The sequence below is a fragment of the Centroberyx affinis genome, unplaced genomic scaffold (assembly GCF_046629955.1).
Source record: "Centroberyx affinis isolate AG114_WGS23_722 - 3 ecotype Tasmania unplaced genomic scaffold, CSIRO-AGI_Caff_v1 ptg002027l_1, whole genome shotgun sequence".
In the NCBI taxonomy this organism is placed as follows: domain Eukaryota; kingdom Metazoa; phylum Chordata; class Actinopteri; order Beryciformes; family Berycidae; genus Centroberyx; species Centroberyx affinis.
In genome coordinates, this window is record NW_027280365.1 from 49,322 (window position 1) to 70,794 (window position 21,473).

The 21,473-nt window shown below is 42.3% G+C and overlaps 3 protein-coding genes across 3 annotated transcripts; 2 read left to right on the forward strand and 1 right to left on the reverse strand.

Annotated features, from left to right (window-relative positions):
• The first annotated feature begins 1,571 nt into the window (after nucleotides 1-1,571).
• Nucleotides 1,572-14,376, forward strand: LOC139654036 (cytosolic carboxypeptidase 2-like). The gene is made up of 28 exons (XM_071531056.1): nucleotides 1,572-1,618; nucleotides 2,727-2,784; nucleotides 2,893-2,987; nucleotides 3,096-3,288; nucleotides 3,353-3,550; nucleotides 3,660-3,795; nucleotides 6,561-6,692; nucleotides 7,149-7,322; nucleotides 7,594-7,701; nucleotides 7,966-8,116; nucleotides 8,272-8,527; nucleotides 8,633-9,025; nucleotides 9,257-9,399; nucleotides 9,752-9,911; nucleotides 10,446-10,572; nucleotides 10,665-10,765; nucleotides 11,052-11,164; nucleotides 11,294-11,372; nucleotides 11,540-11,662; nucleotides 11,756-11,836; nucleotides 11,956-12,054; nucleotides 12,237-12,333; nucleotides 12,631-12,774; nucleotides 12,873-12,906; nucleotides 13,149-13,378; nucleotides 13,590-13,731; nucleotides 13,849-13,980; nucleotides 14,217-14,376. The coding sequence occupies exons 1-28, from the start codon at nucleotides 1,572-1,574 to the stop codon at nucleotides 14,374-14,376; spliced, it is 3,906 nt and encodes a 1,301-aa protein (XP_071387157.1).
• A 493-nt stretch (nucleotides 14,377-14,869) lies between these two features.
• LOC139654050 (transmembrane protein 17B-like) lies at nucleotides 14,870-16,623 on the reverse strand. Its single transcript, XM_071531069.1, has 5 exons — nucleotides 16,466-16,623; nucleotides 16,190-16,293; nucleotides 15,601-15,714; nucleotides 15,283-15,426; nucleotides 14,870-15,120 (listed from the first exon to the last, which is right to left on the reverse strand). Exons 1-5 carry the CDS (start codon nucleotides 16,578-16,580, stop codon nucleotides 15,043-15,045), a joined length of 555 nt encoding a protein of 184 aa, XP_071387170.1. The 5' UTR covers nucleotides 16,581-16,623; the 3' UTR covers nucleotides 14,870-15,042.
• A 465-nt stretch (nucleotides 16,624-17,088) lies between these two features.
• On the forward strand, nucleotides 17,089-20,868 carry LOC139654046 (E3 ubiquitin/ISG15 ligase TRIM25-like). The gene is made up of 6 exons (XM_071531067.1): nucleotides 17,089-17,691; nucleotides 18,339-18,434; nucleotides 18,538-18,771; nucleotides 19,016-19,172; nucleotides 19,290-19,334; nucleotides 19,473-20,868. The coding sequence occupies exons 1-6, from the start codon at nucleotides 17,092-17,094 to the stop codon at nucleotides 19,991-19,993; spliced, it is 1,653 nt and encodes a 550-aa protein (XP_071387168.1). The 5' UTR covers nucleotides 17,089-17,091; the 3' UTR covers nucleotides 19,994-20,868.
• The last annotated feature ends 605 nt before the right edge of the window (nucleotides 20,869-21,473 follow it).

Genomic DNA, 21,473 nt, shown 5'->3' on the forward strand with positions numbered 1-21,473 from the left:
AAAACACGTTCAATGGCAGAAGATCTCTCTTCCTGTGAGACTTCAAGCATAACTTGATTTGTTTACATACTGAAGTTAGCAGAACGCTAAAGTGATGAAGATTGAGATTTTGTTTTTCTAAGTTATGAACCTACAGGCCACAGCATAACAAGCCTAAGAGTCTAACAGCCCTGTGACGCTGAATTTTGTGGAAGCGTCTGCTGAGATTTTACTTAAGCAGAAGGAAAATCACTGGTGTAAACACCTACTCAATTAAAAATAAGTAAAAGTTACTTTTTAATTAATCAACTCAGTGTAATGTGTTAGAGGGAGGAATAAGGGCCATGATACATGGGAAATGTTGTGAAGCAATGTAAAGTATGTAAGTATTTTTTCATTATTCTCCTATAGCCAGTGTGGTTACATTGATTTTGTCCTGCTTGCCAATCCCATCCTTGTTGTAAGCGATACTTCCCTTCTGCACAGCTTCAAAATGTTGCTTGTGCATCTTGGACCTAAAGCTTGTGATACAACAAGCAACATTTTGGAGAAGATGACAAGGCAACGTGTCGGTCAACAGGAATTGAAGTCAGACTTGCAGCATAATACCATAGCATTAGAAGTTGCCATGTAGACAATGTGAGAGGGTTTATCCATCTACTTGGGCTGTGTAATCCTGCAATGTTGACCAAAATGTTGTACAGTGTGTGTATCAAGGATGTAAAAGTGCTGATACACCTGGCAGTTTTTTAGGGCAATGCAGGCTACACTCCCAATACCAACTAACTAACCAAGTCAAAACACAGGATTAACATCTATTCAAGTGTTGCCTTGCAAAAAGACATTCCTGTGTGATTAAATAAAAAATATAAAGGCAACTTATTGATCGCTCTTGATCATCATATTTGCCCAGACATTTATTTTCCTTGGTCATCTCTGCCTGAGCAGTTGAACCAAAACAGGATCTACCTGTCATACAGAGCTGAATTCTACTCTCAGTGACTCAACAATAAGTCCATTCCATCTCCCACAGAAACTTTCTCCCTGAACCCTCAGTTCATTTCAGCCACCAGTATCAATTGTGTTTGAGTGCTTTTACCTCTGTTCTGTAGTTGTGAGTTTGGTTGTGCATTTGATTGTTGTTTCTCCGCTGTTGTCATCCAGTAACAAAACATCCATGGACTGGATTGAAGGAGAAAGGGTCATCTATAGACCCATCAAGGTATGTGAGCATTGTTTATTGTAGTTAACTTGTAAAGATTTTGAGCTGATGTAACTATGTATGTAGCATAAGAGGCTTTTGAGTGACATTATCTTATTTCCTTCAAAGGTATTGTTCAATGTACCGGTGTACAGAGAGACTGTACAGCTCTGCTGGGAGTGGAAGTACTATGAAGTGCAAGTAAGAACCACTTTTGTTTCAGGCCCGCACAAAATAAAACACCTGACAAATTCTGGTAAGGTGTCTCCTATGATTATACATGAGAACATCTGATGTTTTCTATTGTCTTGTAGAAAAAAATGATGGTGCAGTTTTTGAGGTGTCAGCAACAAAAGCAGGTCCCATCTGTTCTGTCTTGACAGCTGAGGACATGACTGGCTGGCTGGTGGAGCAGGGCAAGAAATCTCTCAGGGAGCGGTGAGACTTACTGAGACACATGCAGACAGTCCACCACTCAATCTATCGTCAACTCTGCTAATGTTAAAGGAATAGTTCACCCAAAAATGAAAATTCAGTCATTATCTACTCACCCAGATGGCAGTAGAAAATCGGTTTAATGTTTGATATATGTATTCTGCACAGTGTAATACATGCAGCGCTTAAAGTTAAAGTCAGTTAAAAATGTCACATTTTATGGCATTTTTCATTATTATTATGACATCAAACATTAATATGGGTGCTCACTTATTGAATTTGATAATTAAATACAAAGTAATTGCTTTAAAACAGTATTTCTATTTTAAAATCTTGCGCTTTTATTTGGAAGGCTAAACAGCCAAACTGGAAGTCTTGTTTCTGTTAATTCGAGCTAGTCTTACCTATCGAGGCCGGGGTGCGCGCAAACGTGGCGTTTTTTAAAATCAACAGCTAGAGTGGCGATTTCAGCTAAATAATGTTGTAAATGTCGGTCTTTTCAAGTCACTTTGGGATCTTTTGGCTTCAAGAGACTTGGACTATGCTATAAGAGCTGCATGGAGCCATTTTATGGTTATTTTCCGTTTTTTTTTTTTATTTTTTTTTTTTTTAACTGTCTGCCCATCTAATCTCGTTTCGGTGAAACAAGCAAATGCAATTTCATTTACTTCTCTAATAGCTCGCCGGAGAATCCTCCTCCTATGAAAACAACGAACACCACCCTCTAGTGCCTCTCGGTTATGTGATGTAATGTCTTTCCTAGACCTGGAGAAGATCAAGTTCTCACTGCGGGGTTCGACTGCAAAATTCTTTAATCACTGGCAACCTCTACAAGCCCAGCAATCACTTAGAGGGTGAATAGCACTTAAGATCTTGTTTAATATGGTATATCCTTCCCTTTCTTTTTTTTTCTTTTTTATTGGTTAATTTATTTATCTTTATATGTGATGTATTTTTATTTTTTGTGACTCTAATTTGTCTGTTGCTGTGCTAATCTTTTAAAATAAAATGTGTTTGTAATGTGATCTGTTGTATGGACTAACAAACTTTACCCGATTTGTGGCAGTGAGCAACAGTTAAGATGAACCTTTTGTTTTCTTTCCATTTGAAGATTGTGGAGGTTTGATCTCGAGAGTTTTGATAAAAGTGTCCAGCCTCTCCTCACGCTGGTAAGACCAAGATCATGAAAAGACTCGGGGTAAATTATCACATAACACTAGATTGATCCTGCTGTAAATATATCAAATCTTAATGGTGCATCCCATTTCTTGTTTCAGATGTGGGAGGTGAACATCAGCATGAAAATGATGGTTATTGAGTTTTTAGCCCGAATCGTGCTCAACTCACCTGAAGCCAACAGTCCTTGTTTTCAGTAAGTCACATTTATGAGATAAGATGAAACTTGAATGATTCCCATGGAGAAATTGTGTCTTTTCAGAAAATGTTATTTCAACTCATTTTGAGCGACTCTCATCGTCAGAGACCCTCAGATCATCCGTCTGGCTGACAAAGCCATCAGAAGCCTGATGGAGAAACAGCAGCAGCGGCCCGGCTCCAGCCTCCTTGGACCCCGGGAAGTGGTGATGCTGGTTGTGCCCAAAGTGCTGCAGGGCTTCTGGATTAATCCGGCGACTCTCTTGTCCGTACCCCCGCTGCAGCTCAGCGACCTGGCCGTCGGACTCACGAAGGCCGTTGAGGATAAGCTCTCAGGCCTCTCTGACCTCCACGGACTGTCAGGCCGCCTTCTCCTGCTCCATCCGGGATGAGATGGTCCTTCTTATCCAGAACAAGGTCAGAGAGAAGTATACTCCAGATGTCCTGCTGGAGAAGCTCAAATGCTTTGGGCCAGAGCTGCTGACCAGGATCGTTGACATCACAGTGGGGGAAATCTATGTCATGTTCGAGCCACAGAAACAAGTGCTGACCACCAAAGAGGTTAGAAGACCTGCACGATGTATGATCGAGTAGCTGGATAAGATACTGTATAGTAAAAAAGAAAAAACATTTTTTTTCTAAAATTCAAACGGCTTCTCTCCCTCTTTAGGTGGAACTAGATGTTTCCACCCAGCCAGCTGTAGTGGATGGAGCCGTGAACTCCACCCCCCTTGATGGAGATCTGAGCAAAGAGCCCGGCCTGGAAGAGGACACAACACCAAGCCCAGAAATGGACTCTGCTGTTGGTTCAGCTGCTCTGGTTCCTCTGACTCTCCCTACTGAAGCTCCTCTGGTTCCTCTGCGCCTCCCTACTGAAGCTCCTCTGGTTCCTCTGCGCCTCCCTACTGAAGCTCCTCTGGTTCCTCTGAGCCTCCCTACTGAAGCCCCTGTGGTTCCTCTGACCCTTGCTACTGAAGCTCCTCTGGTTCCTCTGACCCTCGCTACTGAAGCTCCTCTGGTTCCTCTGAGCCTCCCAACTGAAGCTCCTCTGGTTCCTCTGTGCCTCACTACTGAAGCTCCTGTTCCAAACACTGAGGAAAACAGCTGAGCAAACAGAGAGGGACTGAAATCCCACTGCAAAAAATATATTCAGTGTTGCATTGCAATCAGTCCATGTCAGTCAATTTTTTTTTCATTTACTGTGAATTGATGCATCATAAAATTCAGAAATTATCATACAGGAATTGCATGATACATATACAGTACATATACATACAGTTAACTCCAGAATTATTGTCACCCTTCACGAAAATGAGCAAAATTTATTGTATAAAATAAATAAAATTCCATTTTTTTTTTTATTGATCTCAGAATCCAGAAACTCTATTGCTTTCATCATTTCCTGCTTCACTGGGGTCAAAATATGAGGTTGCACACATGTAAAATTCATTTGTCATCCATCACTTTGTGGGAAATCAAAGAGCTTTCAACTCAGAGGAGAGAGATAGTAAAATACCACTAAGCACAGTCAGGGCAATTATCAAAAAGTTTTAGAAATCTGGAACAGTTGCAAATTCACCAGGAAGAAGACGCATGTGCATATTGTCCCCATGAACAGGGAGGAAGATTGTGAGGGAGGCAAAGAGGAAGCATCACTGGAACTACAATTGAAATTGTGTGTTGTGGTCAGATGAGACCAAAAGATGAGAGAAGATGAGAACTTTTTGGCCATGCACACCATCGGTATGTTTGGCGACAAAAGACGACTGCGTACAAGGAAAAGCACCAGAACCTTGCTTCATAATATGAATCGCCATGCAAATTCGAAGAGTGCTGAAAACTGCGATTCATACGGGCTGGACACCAGGCTAGCAACCCACAGCAACTAGCCTAAACCTAGGTGGTTTCAGCTGAATTTGACAGATGCACAATGTCCCATGATTGGCTTGTACACCAGGTAGTAGGCTAGAAGTCACACACATGGACAGGATCCTTGCTACAGCCAGTGGACATTCACTTACCACGAGATCAGTAATTTTACCTATAGCAGGTAAGTCAATGCATGAATTAAATGCTTTGTTTTTATCGTGATTCCATTGGTTTGAGATGCAAGGTAAAAACAGACAGGCAACTCTCAGTTGACTAATGTGAAACGAAGGCTTAAGCAGGTAGTTTCATCAAGAATAGTCTTGAGAACTTCACAGAGAGGGATGCCATGGTCACATTGAAAAATTGTATTACTATGAAAATCTAGAGTTAGCCTAACAAATCAATGTTGAATTAATTGGTGGAGAAGAACAGGAGCTCCCAGCACTCTGCTCTGCTCAGACTGGGGTTTTATGAAATTATGAAAAGTGACATTATGAAATGAAAAGTGACATTATGAAATAAAAAGAGGAGCAATGAAAAAAGAAAAATGTAAATAAAAAAAAGAACCACTTTGAAAAATGTTATTCTGAATAATATCATAATATTAGCAATTTACCCTTTCATCTTAAACTGACAAATGAGGCATTCTTGGCTAGGTTGCAGTGTATTGCGATCACTCCAAGTCAAGGAACAGACGTCGATATGGCCTCTCAGTCTCCATGGCAACCGCAGTGTTGAGACGATCGGTTGCTGGGCAACGGAGTTTGTGAAAGATTGTTTTGCTAGCAAAGCAAGTTTGCGTCGCGCAATTAATGTTACGTTTAGTTAGAGCGAGGGGCTTTTTGTTAGACTTCAAATATTTAGATTACAATGTAAGTCTCTGTCCTCGTAAGGTGTAAGAAGAATTATACGCGAGAAAACAACTGAGAGGAGCTTGCTAGCATGTAGCCGAGTGAAGAAGCTAACGTAATGGTAACGTTCGTTTGCAACACTGAATAAAGCCTGGCCCAGGGAAGCCTGTATGATTCAATAACGTGGTAGCTAACTCTCACAATACACATTAAAACGTGAATGAAGAAAGCCAAATTATTGCAGATATATCAAGGCAACGATGTCTCCTGCACTGAAGACGGACATTCTGGTCAGTATCATTATCAGCTAACGTTTGTGTACGTTAACGTTATAGTCCATGTTGAATGGCCAATAATGCCTCATTTGTCAATGGCCAGGGTGGGTTGAATTGAATATATGATGTGAAACAGTTTATTTGACATTTCCGTTTCATTTTAAGAGGACAACTGAAGATTCATATGAGCGATTCATCTTGTACCACCTTCAGCACTTCACATGTGAGTTTGGTTAGACCTGACTTAGGCTATATCTTCTCATCCTGTGGACGATTACCAGTTACCAGAATTACCAATTCACACGATGCTTTGTACACTCACACTTCTAAACAATGATCTGAGAGAGCAATGATGTGATTTTTCAAGATTTCAGAGGTTTTGGATTATGTGAACATGATCACAGACCAGGGCTTGAGGGTTGGGGTGGTAGTGCTGCTGTTAGCACTACCCCCCGGTTATTACATTACAAGACGGTTGACATAGTCTAGCCAATACAGTTTTGACTCATTTTTAGTTTAGAAATTAGGATCAAACATTGAATAAGGGGCTATATTGACTCAAGTTTTCCCACTCAGGCAGAGAAAACACCCACCATGGCAGTCTCTCTGCCATCAGGAACTGGAGGAATGTTTACCCAGTGGACCATCCTGACACCAACGACTCCAACACTGAGGAAGAGGAGCAGGATTTGGCAGGCAAAAGACAATGTAAGACATTTTCATATAGGTTGCATTTGATATTTAGTTATGATATTTGATTCATAGTGTTGAAATCAAGTCATGTTTGATGTTGAGTGAGAATCTAAACAAGGATGGCCTGTCATGCACAGCTTTGGCTTGAGTAGCTAATACAGTTGTGAAATGATGGGTTATGGTGGAATGAATAAAAGGGAGAGGTGGTAAACATTGAATGCAAACAACAGTGTGATTCGTCATGCTAGATCATAATACATTAAACAAAAGGTGTTTTGTAATTGAGTTAAAGCGATCAGGTTCAACATAATCCCTTGGTAAATGGGTTGTCAATGGCCTGACTGGGATTAAGTAAATTGACCTGATGAAAAATGTATAGCCATAGTGTACTATTGGAAGGGTCATGAACATTTTTTTTTTTTTTTTTTTTTTACAGTTGATTTAAAGTGTTTGTTTTATGTTCCCACTCAGTCTCCACAGACCTGAGCCAGGCTCTGCGGACCAGGCAGCTGGTGATAGACTTTAATGGCAGCCGACCCATCTTCAGCCTCAGGGAGCCTCTGGACCTCTTTACCTTCCCCTCTGTCTCCTGTCCCCGCTGGCCCATAGAGTGTGAGGTCATAGACGACATCATCCATCACATAGGTATTTTTTTTAAATTGTATTTAACCTTTATTTAACCAGGCATGTTATTAATATGCTCAAGGCCATTAAGTCTAGAAATAGCGGCAAATATTCAGTCTGAAATAAGTGAGCTCATCTAACCCCTCTGTAGTCGTATTGCTAGTATTTATTGCGATGATAACTGAGCTACATGGAACACAATAAATCAAAACACAGTTGCAAAAGTATCCACACCCTTTTGTGGCTAAGTTTCACACCTAGTCACACTGTTAGGTGTTTTGCTGTGTTGTAGAGTGGGACCCACCGGACCCAGAGCCTTTCTACCAGCCCACAGGACATGAGAGGGCACCAATGCCAGTCGGAGAGGAGAGGGGGAATGTGGTATACTGCGTTGACCATGGTACATTTATGACAAAAAAGGCCATGCATATTGGAGTTTTTATGTTGCACCACCATGGTACATAGTATGCACCTGTCTGTCTGTCTGTCTGTCTGTCTCTGTCTGTCTGTCTGTCTGTCCATCCGTCCGTCCGTCCGCCCGCCTGCCTGCCTCCCTCTCACTACTACCCTCTGAGAAACAATACAAGAACTTAATCAATTTTCATTGATTAATTTAGTATTCGATATTCACCCTTTTTCCCGTTGTTCTCTGTCACCTATTAAGCCACTAAGAGACCCTACTTCACCTGCTCCCGTGTCGGAGGAAGCAGGGGGCCCATTAAGAGCGCTGCCCCCTTCGGCATACCGCAGAGGGACCCCACCCTTGACTTTGAGTCACGCTTTGAGAGTGGGAACCTGCAGAAGGCCGTGCAAGTGTGAGTCTCTGGAGCCTAAACTCCTTATTTGTTGTTTCAGATTTTCAACCATCTTATTTTCATCCCCGTTAGATTTTACCGTGGCTCTCGACTAAATGACTCTCTTTCTGTCTCTCTCTCTCTCTCCACCCATTTTCCTGCCTACCCCTACCCAGGGGTGTCCATGACTATGAGCTCACCCTGCGCTCAGACATGTACACCAACAAGCACACGCAGTGGTTTTACTTCAGGGTCAGGAACATGAAGGCTGGAGTGACCTACCGCTTCACCATTATCAACTTGATGAAAGGCCGCAGCCTGTATTCTCTGGGCATGAGGCCGCTCCTCTACTCTGAGAGGGCCTGCGAAGAGAAAGGTGTTGGGTGGCACCGCATCGGTTCCAATATCAGATATTACCGGAACTGCAATCAGGTGGGTGGCTCTTGAAAGTTATGTCCAGTCTCAAGTGGCCTTACGACTGCAGAAGTAAGATCTCTCTCTCAGACCTTCATCTCTGTCTCTAATCCGGCTAAACAGGACAACAACAGCCTCACCGTCACCTTGTACTCGCTCACCTGGACTTGTCAGTTCCCTTACGACTCGGACACCTGCTACCTGGCCCACTGCTACCCCTACACCTACTCCCACCTGCAGCGCTACCTCAGCCGTGTCACCTCCGACCCCGCGGTTGCAGCCTACTGTAAATTGCGAGTGCTGTGCCGCAGCCTAGCCGGGAACAACGTGTACGTGTTGACGGTGTCGTCCCCGGGTGGCGGCCGGGCGGAGGGGAGGACCAGGAAGGCAGTGGTGGTAACGGCCCGGGTGCACCCTGGGGAAACCAATGGCTCCTGGATGATGGAGGGATTCCTGGACTTCCTGCTCGGGGACTCGGACGACGCCCAGCTACTCAGGGACACTTTTGTTTTTAAGGTGATGGGACTCATACAAGCCCATAGTCCTATACATTTCAGTGTTATGATATGATAGTTAGATGGTGAATGCGCTAAATGAAGAGGTCCTGTTGTAAGCTACATCAAGTATTTCTGTCTAACAACAAGTTTTTTCCTGATTGGGACAGACTTTTTAGCATTATACCTCTTTTTGATACTAACCACAACTTTTCTCCCTTGTTTCTGTTGTATTCCCTCTCTGGTCCTGCAGGTGGTGCCGATGCTGAACCCAGACGGTGTGGTGGTGGGGAATTACCGCTGCTCTCTGGCCGGCAGGGACCTCAACAGGAACTACAGGACCATGCTCAGGGATTCCTTTCCCTGTGTCTGGCACACCCGCAACATGGTGAAAAGGTGAACACAGTAAACGTTCATTGCACTTCATTTCAACAAAGACACGTTTTCTTAATATCCTAATCAGTGGTACTCTTGCAGGTCGTGTGAACTCCTTTTTTGAAGTAGTTTTAGTTAGCAAAACTATATTTCTCTTGAACGTAGCTTAGCTGTAAATAAACTTAATCCATTGTGAAGTAACTTGTATCCTATAAAACTACGCTTTCAAAGTAGCTTCCCCAACACTGCACACACTTCCACAAACTCTCTCCCTTTCTCCATCAAGCGTTGGTAGTGGAAACGTTGAGAACCTCTGAACCAAAGTCAGCCCTGATTGAAACTCTCTTGCCCTGTTATTCCATATTTCCCCCAGACTGATGGCCGAGAGGGATGTGGTCCTTTACTGTGACTTTCATGGCCACAGCCGTAAAAACAACGTCTTCATGTACGGCTGTAACAACCGTGATGATACTGCACCGCAGCTTCATGAGAGAGTCTTCCCGCTAATGATGAGCAAAAACGCCAATGACAAGGTAGAGTTGCTGTCTTGCACTGTTGTGTTTTTTTTTTCAAGAATTCTCACAAATCAGGGTGTCTAACAAGCTCTATTCATTCTCTTTCAGCCTTTATGGACTTAACATATTTTCAAGCAGCAAATGATCAAATTTGTATTATCAGAGCCATACACATAATTAATTGTTGTTGGCCTATGTTCACTCTCACAGTCCTATTTAGTCCTATTTATTTCAGGTTACTGAAATATACTTCAAAAAGTAGCTACCACAAAGATTCTTCAGCATGCAAAGTAGGCCTACACATTATAGTCTGTCACAAACTCTGCCAGGTGGTTTGTGTGTTGGGAAAGGGGAGAGTGTTTGGTGCGCTCCTCAAAAGCAGGTCATGGTCACTAATAGCTCAATACACTGATTAGAAACCTCTGGTGTAATTGATGCCATATTTAGCAATATGTGTTTACTTCATAATCATTATGTATCAGAGCCGGTGTCATCATTGCTTGGTATTCAGTTAAGTATACTCATATAATTTCTGTGAAAATTATTCCTCAGTTCTCCTTCCGGAGCTGTAAGTTCCGGGTGCAGAAGAGCAAAGAGGGAACAGGCCGAATCGTCATGTGGAGACTTGGCATCAGAAACAGCTACACTATGGAGTCCACCTTCGGAGGCTCCACTCTCGGTGAGTTTACTCTTTGTGAATGTGTGTGTGTGTGTGTGTGTGTGTGTGTGTTTGTCCCTGTCATGAAGATAAATCATCTGTGTGGATTCCAGGTAACAGGAGAGGGACTCACTTTACCACGCGGGACCTGAAGTCCCTGGGCTATTACTTTTGTGACACCCTGCTGGACTACTGTGACCCTGATCCAACTAAGGTGACTGATAAAGCAGTCTGTCTGATTGTGTTGGGTTTGGTTAAAGTTATGTAGAAATCTGAACTGAATGTCAGCATTGATTGATATTAGCTATTTGCTTAGTTTTTACCACAGCTGATGGGAAGAAAAATCACACGCCCCAAAATATACCTTGTTATTGCTTTTGAAGGCTTGATTTTTGAACTCCTGAGTTTACCTGTGATTCAGTGGGTACTGTGCATTTGTGTTGTTGTGATTCTTATATGTTCCTTTGTTTCTTCTGTGTGTCTTTGTGCATTCACATCAGACCGCTTACTGTCTGACTGAGCTGGCAGCATTGCTGAGACAGGAGGTCAGACAGAGGCTGGGCAAAGAGCTAGACACCGACTGCAACATCTCTGTCTCCGACCTGGAAACCAGGTAACAAAGGATTTTTCCTGTTATTTACCATGAAACTCATGCACATACACACACCAAGCTCACTGAGACTGATATGTAATTTTAGGCTCTCATTCAACTCGACTGAATATTTCGTTTCTGCCTTCACAGCACCAGTGGTTCAAACAGTACAGATTCTGACGGACTACCAGCACATTTACTGAACCAACCAGACGCTGTCCATCCACAGGTATATGGATAGAGACCTACTGTCCCATGGCATAGGATTTCAATACATTATCAGTTTATTTTCTATGCAAGATTAATATACCCATTTGGATCAAGTGATAGTATGAAACTCAGTTGTCAATCATGCCTTCCCCTGTGTTTCCCACATGCTACTACCCTCCTCCACAGCAAACTCCCGTGAAGAAGAAGAAGAAACACCTGCGGAGTCGTAAAGACAGAAACAGGCTGCGACAGGACAGGGGGAAGAACAGCTCAGAGCCCAAGGTTCTGCACAGTAGCATCAAAAATATTGTAAGAGACCCACACATTCTACCAGCACGTACACTTGAATGATTGACTTCTTACGAACTTTGAATGAGACTGATCAGTGAATGGTCTTTGCAGGAGCCCGACCTGCCCCGTGAGAACACGGTTAAAGTGAAGATCCGGGAGCGAACTGTGGTGAGAGATAAGAGGAGAGAGCAGGTATGAAGTCGAGAGAGATAAAAAGACAGAGGGAGCCTGCCAAAAGAGAGAAAAATTAGACAAAGTAGTGCGAAGATGTCATAAGATGTCATCCTATTAATATTTCCTTTGTTTTGAAGGTGAATAGCCTGGTAAGAAAACCTGTTATCCCTTGTCCAGCCACTCACCTCAGTGGGATCGGTCATGTGACCCTGTGGCAGGGGGGTGAGCCTGTCAAGGTAATGATAACTGCTAAGAGTGTACTGAAAAAGTAATGATCCATCTAATGAGAATCTGAAAATGGCAAATCACTGACAATACCCAAATGGAAACATCTGTAATTCAACCTGTTGGATGTTGATTTTGATTGAAGGTGCTGTCATCTGCCCATGCATGATGCCTGATGTTTTCTGTGTTTTAGAATGAATGCCTGGAAGCTATGAGGGCTGCATACCTGCATCGCAGGGCCAAAGCGTATCCACAACTCAGCACATACGCAACTGTGTCGCCTCATTCAGGTACTGTACATTTAGGAGAGTCAGTCTTTCTAGAGAAAAAAAAAATAACATCCCCATACCCTCAGTGTCCCTAGTGCCACAACTATTATCATCTTTATCGTTTTGTAGCTCATGGTTGATCATGTCTCCCTTTAGCTTGCAAATACAGAGGCGGCTTGGTAGGGACTGATAAAATATGCTAAGAGTACTTGATTGTCCATTACATTAGACAGCCTCTCAGGAGTCTATTCAACCACTGAGACATCAGGACGGGTCTGGTCTAGTGCTATACAGTATGTTTGGCTTTGGCCTTCACAGAGGAACCAGAGGAGACAGGACAGCGTAAATGTTCTACGCAGCTGCTGCACTTGAGCGCCCTCCTTCCACCTCAGCCACATGTCATGGAGCCCCCCCAGCAGCAGCAGCCCCTACAGCCCTTTGTCTCCCATAAAGGCTTCAGAGGTGAGTCTGCATGTAGTTCTAGAGGGAAATGACAGAATTTAAAAGTTTCATTATTTTCCAGTAGCTCTCTTGTACTGAAACTTATCTCGCTCTTTCAGGTAGGCTGCCAGCTTCACTTACAGCAACCCACAGGTAAAAAATCACAGTAAATCTTATCCCTATTGATAGACAATACATGGCTCCATGGGAAGAGTGGGGGCTGGGGGCTAACAGTTTAAGAATGGCTCTTATTTGGATATTTGTATCATAATATGTGGACAATTGTGCTGTAATGTTGTAATTGGTATTTTTTGGGAGGAGGCCAGATGATGAAGATGGAAGATTTTCCAGCTGTGTAAATTAATGTAAAAGAAATAGTGTTTCTTATGTGGCAGGTCTCCCTCGGGCATCTACTTCAAGGTGGTTCCAGAGATTGTTCCAACAAAGTGCCTCATATCAAGCGTCTACCCCGGCCAGTTCGACGCCCAGCAGCTTTGCGTAGACAGAAATGCTTTACGGGTCTCGGCACGCTACTTTGTGCCTGAGGACTCGTCCTCCACCTCACACACAGACGCTCTCAAAAGCAAACAGCGGCACCAGGAACAGGAAGGAGATGCCATGGAAGGTTGCACACTCATATACAGTACACACCGAAATACTTACATGAGATATCTACTGTAATGATGATCTTTGAGGAATAGAGTTGAGTGAGAGAAATTTTCATATCAATTACAAAGCTTGTTTCCTTTTTGACAAACCAAAAAAAAACATATATTGTGCACCGTTAGCTGACCTCAATTCTTCTTCTTTTTCACCTGATTTTGTCATTTATCTAGTTGGCGTGTCATTGTTGAGAGGTCTGCCTCTCAGTGAGCAGGACCACAGAGATCTCACCCCTGACCACCCACTAAGAAAAACTGAACCAGACGCCAACTCATTCCTGCGTGGACTGAGGGGCATGGACCCTAGAGGAAAAAGGTTTATGTCATTTTTTTTTTATCACAAATTCCTGTTGAGTACTCTGGTTTGTCACTGCCATGCTTTCTCTCGGTCACTGATCAACCCCCCTTCTCTCTCACCCTTTCTCTCTCTCAGTTTGTTGAATGGCCAGGCTGGCATTGCACTCCAAAGGATGGGACAAAAGAGGGTGAAACAGAGGGAGCCAGCATTCAGGCAAGAGCTGGGAGAAGATGCTGTGACAGCTGGGAGTGCAAGCTACAAGCAAAGGTACAAAAAATGTGAGATGCATTTCATTTAAAGCACATTTTGCAAACTTTACACAAAAAGGGCCCAAATAAAAGCAGGAATTATCCTGATTAAGCCATGATCTTTGATTCTGATGACAACAATTAATCAGAGTATTATCTGCATTAGTATTATTATGCAGTATTATGCATTCTATCTATTTTATGGTCTTTTAGCCAATGTTCTTCTATGCCCCCTCCCCTCCTAAATTTCTTCAGAGTGACCAAGGAGACGAAGGAATTGGCCATTTTACCTCCATTGTCCAGGCTCACTCTGGCAAAAGACACCACACACTCTCACCCTGGGAGGGAAAGCCAACGAAGTATGGCTCCAGAGGAGCGAATGGTCAAAAGGCCGTCACAATCTGCCCCACTGTAGGGCACAACCTCTTTAAGCTGACAACTACAAATACATTTTCATTCTCTCATTTTCTCTGGCCAGGAATATGAACCTCTGTGGATGGATGAAGAACATGAGTACACACTGTGCTTCTGCTAGAACGTCAATAGGCATGCTAAACAACAGATGTGGTAGGAAATAAGCAGTGTGACCATGTAACTTAGATAATATACTGTGCAATATCCTCTATCCCTATAGATTCATAAAAAATACAGTCAACTGGCAAACTGTGATATAAACCATGATAAAACTGAGTTTTTCTATAATACATATCATGCCGGTTCATTTTCTGTATAGTGTTGAGACTGGTAGGGACAGGATTTACTGACAAACCCTCAAACTTGAACTCTCAGCGTACACCTACAGAGGGTCTTCATTATTTTAACTGATAGATAGTAATAGATGATACATAGGCAGAATGCTACGTACATTTCATTTATTGACACTATAAAAACTACAAACATGTGGACCAAAATGTCAATAAAATACAAAAATAAATATGTGCAAACTTTTTACCAAGGCTCTTTGATAAGTCATTGTGGAAAAGAAATAGTGTCCCACTTACTGCACTTAATACAAATGTTATGAAACAATGCTTTTGCAGACGGGTGGTGAACAAGGCAGTCAGGGTAAGAGTTTCAGACTTCAGTCAAACTGTCGGAGATGGAATTGGCTTTCTGTGTGTCTGACCATCTCTCGCAACGCCAAAAAACCAGAGAGAGCCTGGGTGATTTGAGGAGAAAGAAACAAGATAGAGATTGAATTAATTAATCAACGAGAATCACCAAACAATAAGATAGAAAGATAATCTCAGTTATGTGTAATGTTCAGACAGGAAACGGTAGAACTACCAGCACTCAACTTTCAGGTGGAACGCAATCTTACCTGTGTGAGTACGAACATGGCGAGAACTATGTGAACCCCCCTCTCCATGGGCAATATGAGAATGGCTTCATTGAAAAGCTGGAAAAGGATCAGCGGAAACTGCAGCAGGATGCTCAGCAGCCAGAAACCAGCCAACTCTGGGACCTTCAACAAATACAGGCAGAAAATAGAGAACAAAAGGTTTATTCTAGTTTTCACGTCCTGTTAGAGAAAGTATTGTTGTCTCTGGGTTTTGTGTGTTATGTTGACCTGTACCACATCAGCTCTATACACCTGATTATAAATGTTTCCTTTTGTGTCCATGGGTGCACACGCTACCTTTTCTTGCAGGTTCCCAGCATAGCCAAGGTAAAGTCTAATGGGCTCAATCAGAGTCATCAGGATGAGAACAGTGACTAGGATGAACTTGTAGTAGTCTGGCAGGGCAGGATACTGGTGGAAATGACAGTCACAACAATAATACATAGAAATGTTATCAGAAAATACATAAAATATACATGCACTCTTGTATTATAAAACTTTTTGTCTCTCTTTGACTCTCCCTCTGCTAGTGAGAATTTAGGATCAGTCAGAATGGTTATATACTCTGCCAATGTGTACTGTCTGTTTATGACCAAATACGTTTCCAATTAATTTTGGGATGTAGTTATTTTCTTCCTAAATCAATAGTTTGTTTTTACTGTAATTTGGTTATGCCACACTGAGGGTTGTCTAGAAGCTTTATGGGGTTCAGTGAACTGAGCTCTGTTCTCTGCCACTCCAAGACTTGATAATGTATGAATGGGGGTTCCTGACACGATTACAAAATGTTTTTTTTATTTGGGAGGATTTAGTATTTGTGGATATTGCCCCAAATCCCCTTCTCTCATACACACACACAGTTTTTCTCCCCCTTTCTCTATTTTACCTTGAGGTCCAGCATCACGACTTCGCTGATCCACCACAAGGGGAAGAACCACATGTTGAAGTACAGAGACATCTGGAGTGTGAGACTGGATACAACCTTTCTGTCTGAAAACAAAGACATGCAAAAAGGGAAATGTGGTTAAAGCATCTGTAAGTTACGGCTACCGTTGTAAAAACAGAAAGCGATAACGAAGATAAACAGATGCTACTGAAGCCTAGCGTTAGCTAGGTTAACTAATGCTAACTTGTACACGTCCACAACAGAATTTTTACTCACCATGTCCCAAAAACGCTGCATGGTCTTCCGGGGTTAGCTGGGTACGACTCTGGTCAATAAATACATTTCGAGAGAAATCTCCTAAACGTTTTCTGATCGGCTGCGGTAAGTCCATCGTTCAAAACGCTCTGTGCCGAACACAAACATCATCAGGACTAGACTCCTCACAGTTTCCTTGGCTACCACAGAAATCTCGCGTTCTGCTCAAATCTCGTATGAAAATGTGTCTCCTCGTTTCCTATGTTGTCTCCTCGTTTCATCCCCTCTAAATATTTAGATATCATAAAAAGCAACACATTTCTTTATGTTTTATCACACAATACAGTATTATCAGTATCAGTAACAGTATCAATACATATTAACAATACAAGGGGGTGACAATGCCTCGAGGAGAAGTAAGTTCGACTATAAAGTAAAATATTCAAAACATTGTTAAGCTGGTGTATTTTTGACAAGTTGATTTATTTGTGGAGAAGCCTAAACGTCGCTACTTCTTTATCTGGCATCTGTATTACATTTTATCTGCGGAGAGCTAGTCAGACAACAGACATTATAACCACTCCCATACTGTCTAACTTTCGTTTTCAGAAAACAAAACGAAAGTTAGAGCGTGTGCCGTGGTCAAGATGGCAGAGGCTATTTCCAAAGACCCAGATCTGTTTTGCTGCTCGATATGCCTGGACCTGCTGAGGAGTCCCGTGACTCTGCAGTGTGGGCACAACTACTGCAAGGCCTGCATCGACGGCTACTGGGATCAGGAGCATCAGAGGAAGGGCCGCAGGGTGTACAGCTGTCCCCAGTGCAGACACACCTTCACCTCGAGGCCTGTCCTGAACAAGAACACGGTACTGGCCGAGCTGGTGGAAAAACTAATTCCAGGGGGCAAAAATGACCGTGGTGTTTTTGCCCAGGGCGAAGCCGGCCCGGGGGACGTGGAGTGTGATTTCTGCACTGTGAGGAAGCTCAAAGCTGTCAAGTATTGCCTGGTGTGTCTGGCCTCTTACTGCGCCACCCATATGCAGCCCCACTATGAATCTGCTGCGTTCAAGAGGCACACGCTGGTGGAAATCTCAGCTTCGATACAGGAGAAGATCTGCTCTAAACATGACAAACTGCTGGAGGTGTTCTGTCGCACTGACGGGCAGTGCATCTGTCTGCTGTGTGTGATGGATGAGCACAAAGGTCACGACACTGTCTCGGCTGCAGCAGAGAGGACAGACAAACAGGTAGGAGTTATCAGCTTGCTTGTGACTTTGTTGTTACATAATCAGTAATCTTATATCACTCAAAATTCAAATCAAAACCGATGGGTCACAGATTGGTCTTATTTGACTTTAATTATCCACTCTGGTTGTTCTCAGTAATCGCATGAATAAGGAATAATCTAGGTATCTCCAGATATGTTTGTGATTTGGGAGAAACTGAGAATGAGTTTCATTTTATGTTATGTTGTCCGGCATTTGTTGTTCTAAGAAATGTGTTGTAGGCCTATAGCAAAATGACTTCTGTCTATGAATTTCTTCTGGCTAGATGATTATGAAAAACTTGAACTATGTTTTAGAAAGGGTAGTTTCCATATTGCTCGCTTCATATGTAACGCATAGGGGGAAATGGCAGGATATTCTGTTGATATCTGTTGATATTCTGTGTGATATCTGAGTTTGCTGAATCTTTTCATTTTTTGATGATGTAGGCTTACACCCATGTAACTAGTTGGTAGTGTCATGTAAGTCCAAGTGTGTATGACACTTTAATAAACTAATCAACCAGTCAATCTAATATAGATGGACCTGCGTGTTTAGGCTACACTATTGTTTTGGCACTGCACAATTCAAGAGTAAACAGCGGGGTGGACAATATGATTTGTTTTCAGAAACAATTTGGAAAGAAAAAGCGAAGCTACCTGCAGAGAATTCAGGAGAAAGAGAAGGAGCTGCGACAGCTGAGGCAGACGATGAAAACACTGAAGGTGAATATTATCTCACATGTTCACATGGTCATTTTGTTAGTCCATTTTCTTCATGGACATTAAGAGCCTGCTTTTTTCTTTTTCTGTTTTTTTGCACTGTCAGTGTTCTGCTGATGTGGCAGTCGATGAAAGCGAGAAAACCTTTGCCGAAATTATCCTGTCGACTGAGAAAAGGCGCTCTGCTGTGAAGAAGCTGATCAGAGATCAGGAGGAGGCTGCGATGAGCCGAGCAGAGGCACTGGAGCAGCGTCTGGAGAGGGAGATCGCTGAGCTGAGGGAGAGAGACAAGGAGCTGAAGCAGCTCTCACTCACCGAGGACCACATCCACTTCCTACAGGTGGACATAACATAGATATATAGGTAGGCTAGATGGATAGATAGGTAGGTAGGTAGGTAGGTAGGTAGATAGATAGATAGATAGATAGATAGATAGATAGATAGATAGATAGATACCTGTGTTGAGGTCTGTGAGGTTCAGAGAGGAAAGTCCAATGATCTTTGACTCTGTGTGTGTGTGTGATTTGATCAAACTGTGTTTATGTTGTATTTATATTATGTTTCTCTTTTTTTAACCTTTCTAGAGTTGCCAGTCTATATTTGCCCGTCCAGAATCTGACGTGACGTCTGACGCCAGCGTCCAGCTGCACATGCCTTTTGAGTTTGTCAAGAAAGCGATTTCTGATGTGAGAGAGAGACTGGAAAGCATGTCCAAGGCTATCGCTGACATATCTGAGAAAAGTGAGAAAATAACTTCATGTTGGTACAATGAAATTATATACAAAATTGCTGATTCTCCCAAATGTCAGTGCTGTTTTCAGGATAACAAAACAATGGTGATGTTTTTTCTTGTTTCAGTGCAAGTTGATCCTGATCCCAAGACAAGACAGGAGTTTTCCATGTGTAAGGTGTTATTTTGACATAAATACCTTAATGAACATGTGTCTCTGTGCCTCTCTCTCTCTGTCTCTGACACACACACTCACACACACACACACGCTATATCACAGCAACTGAATAATAACAGTTTCTAAATTCCAGACTCCTGTCAGCTCAGTCTGGATCCCAACACGGCATTTGAATACCTTTCGCTGTCTGAGGGAAACCGCAAGGTGACATGGAGTAAAAAGGCCCAGAGCTACCCGGCCCACCCAGAGAGATTCACAGAATACGACCAGGTGCTGTGTGCTGAAGGCTTATCTGGCATTTGCTACTGGGAGGCGGAGTGGAAGGGACCGAGGGTGGAGGTCGCCGTCTGCTATAAAGGGACGGCGGTGGAGGAGTGCGGCTTCGGGTACAGCGACCGGTCCTGGTGCTTGTCCCTTTCGGTATCTGGCTGCACGTTCTGGCACGATGAAGTCAAAACAAAAGTACGCGTCCCCTGCTCCTCCAGGGTGGGAGTGTATCTGAATCATAAGGCGGGGATCCTGTCCTTCTACAGTCTGGCGGATTCTGGCGAAATGACGCTCCTGCACAGAGTTCAGGTCGCGTTCTCTCAGCCTCTTCACCCGGGGTTCATGGTTGCCAGAGGATCTTCTGTTAGGATTCTCCTGCCAGAGTAAAGGGCGTCCACTATTAAGATCACAAGAGTGCAGCATCAATAATACGTAGTGTTTATTTTCTGTGCACTTTCTTCTATAAATGTTAAACACCGCTGCTAAAAAGATTTTCATTTCAAAAGTTTATCCATTTTGGAAATAAATTGTTTGCTGTTCTTTGCTTTGCTTAATTTAAAAGCAGAGATGACTGTTTATCAGAGTAGGTGTCACTTTGTTTTGGAATGAAACTTTTCAACTGTAAACTTAGTGACAATTTATTGACATCAGCCTAGGCCTGTGTTTACTAAAGTGAATTAAGTGTTATAATATTTAATGTCTGTTTCTGGATTAAATACTTCATTTTTTTCTTCCTGTAGTCTTGATGATATAGTTTCATGTAAACATAGAGGTAGATTTTCAAAAGAATGTAAAATGTTGCTCTCAAACAGGCAGGATGGGTGTATTTTTTTTTTTTAGATTAACTCCCCTAGACTTTACAGGCATAGATGAATACATACTGTATATAGATACATAATAGATAGAGCACAGGTTGCATCAGATAACACAGCAAGCTTCACATTCTGTTGGAAATCTACCTGATACTACTGCAATATGGAATTTATTTTCATTACATTTATAATTGGGTCATGTTTCTTTTATGTGAATGTTTAATTTACAAAAAAAACAAAAAACTCAAGGGACAGACAGAGAAGTAGAGATGCTTGGTAGTGAAGTTCCACCCTGTTTGTCTTTTTCCTCACTAAAAAAAGTTTAAGCTGAAGTTAATTGTCTTAAGTTCATTGTTTTAGGCAGTTACACTACAACACGTGAACAACATTACATTGTACAAGATGTTTTTTTACTTTACAGTGCAATTATACCAGAGATTTTGACCACAGTGAAGCTTGACCATCTTAGGTCAGCCATGACAACCAGTATTACTGTGTATCATTAGCAATGGCATGCTTGTTTGAACTAAAGAACTAAAGAACTAAAGAGAACTATGCAGAGGGGGGATTCAATGGCAAACACTTCACTTTGACTAATAGCAAATATATGACCAAGATAATCATTAGTTATGGATGTTGAATTTTCAGCATTCATAACTAATCATTATCTTGGTCATGATCAACAGACCGGATAACAAGGATAACACAAGTAGTTTATCATCAGGTATACCTTAGTAAGATATAAACAAAAAAAAAACACAAGGGTTGTTGTACCAAAAATAGCTTCAAATGTGCAATTAGTCTATATGTTACCTCACATGCGTGAGTGATTTTATAAACAGTAATGAAGACAGTACAGAAACTCGTTGGATACAAAACATACTTTCTATGCACTATGTTTAGTAACTACTGGACATAGCCTAAAAAAAGAATACGTTATTAATAGTGGTAGTTATTGTGGTAGTGGAATATTAAGTAGCCCAGTTAAATATTATTTCTCACGTCAAAAAAAGATTAATTTGCAGCAAAGAGCGATGTTTGCTCCTCCAACTGGT

What these genes read in the sequence shown, in the direction of transcription:
- LOC139654050 (XM_071531069.1), bottom strand. Translation starts at nt 16,580, where the DNA reads ATGGACTTACCGCAGCCGATCAGAAAACGTTTAGGAGATTTCTCTCGA. An exon ending in TGCAGCGTTTTTGGGACATG is followed by an intron (nt 16,294 to 16,465) that starts GTGAGTAAAAAT and finishes CTTTGTTTTCAG; the next exon opens with ACAGAAAGGTTGTATCCAGT. An exon ending in TCGTGATGCTGGACCTCAAG is followed by an intron (nt 15,715 to 16,189) that starts GTAAAATAGAGA and finishes CATTTCCACCAG; the next exon opens with TATCCTGCCCTGCCAGACTA.
- LOC139654036 (XM_071531056.1), top strand. Translation starts at nt 1,572, where the DNA reads ATGACTGGCTGGCTGGTGGAGCAGGGCAAGAAATCTCTCAGGGAGCG. An exon ending in CTGCAGAAGGCCGTGCAAGT is followed by an intron (nt 8,117 to 8,271) that starts GTGAGTCTCTGG and finishes ACCCCTACCCAG; the next exon opens with GGGTGTCCATGACTATGAGC. An exon ending in GAGATAAGAGGAGAGAGCAG is followed by an intron (nt 11,837 to 11,955) that starts GTATGAAGTCGA and finishes TTTGTTTTGAAG; the next exon opens with GTGAATAGCCTGGTAAGAAA.
- LOC139654046 (XM_071531067.1), top strand. Translation starts at nt 17,092, where the DNA reads ATGGCAGAGGCTATTTCCAAAGACCCAGATCTGTTTTGCTGCTCGATA. An exon ending in AGACGATGAAAACACTGAAG is followed by an intron (nt 18,435 to 18,537) that starts GTGAATATTATC and finishes TTGCACTGTCAG; the next exon opens with TGTTCTGCTGATGTGGCAGT. An exon ending in AAGACAGGAGTTTTCCATGT is followed by an intron (nt 19,335 to 19,472) that starts GTAAGGTGTTAT and finishes TCTAAATTCCAG; the next exon opens with ACTCCTGTCAGCTCAGTCTG.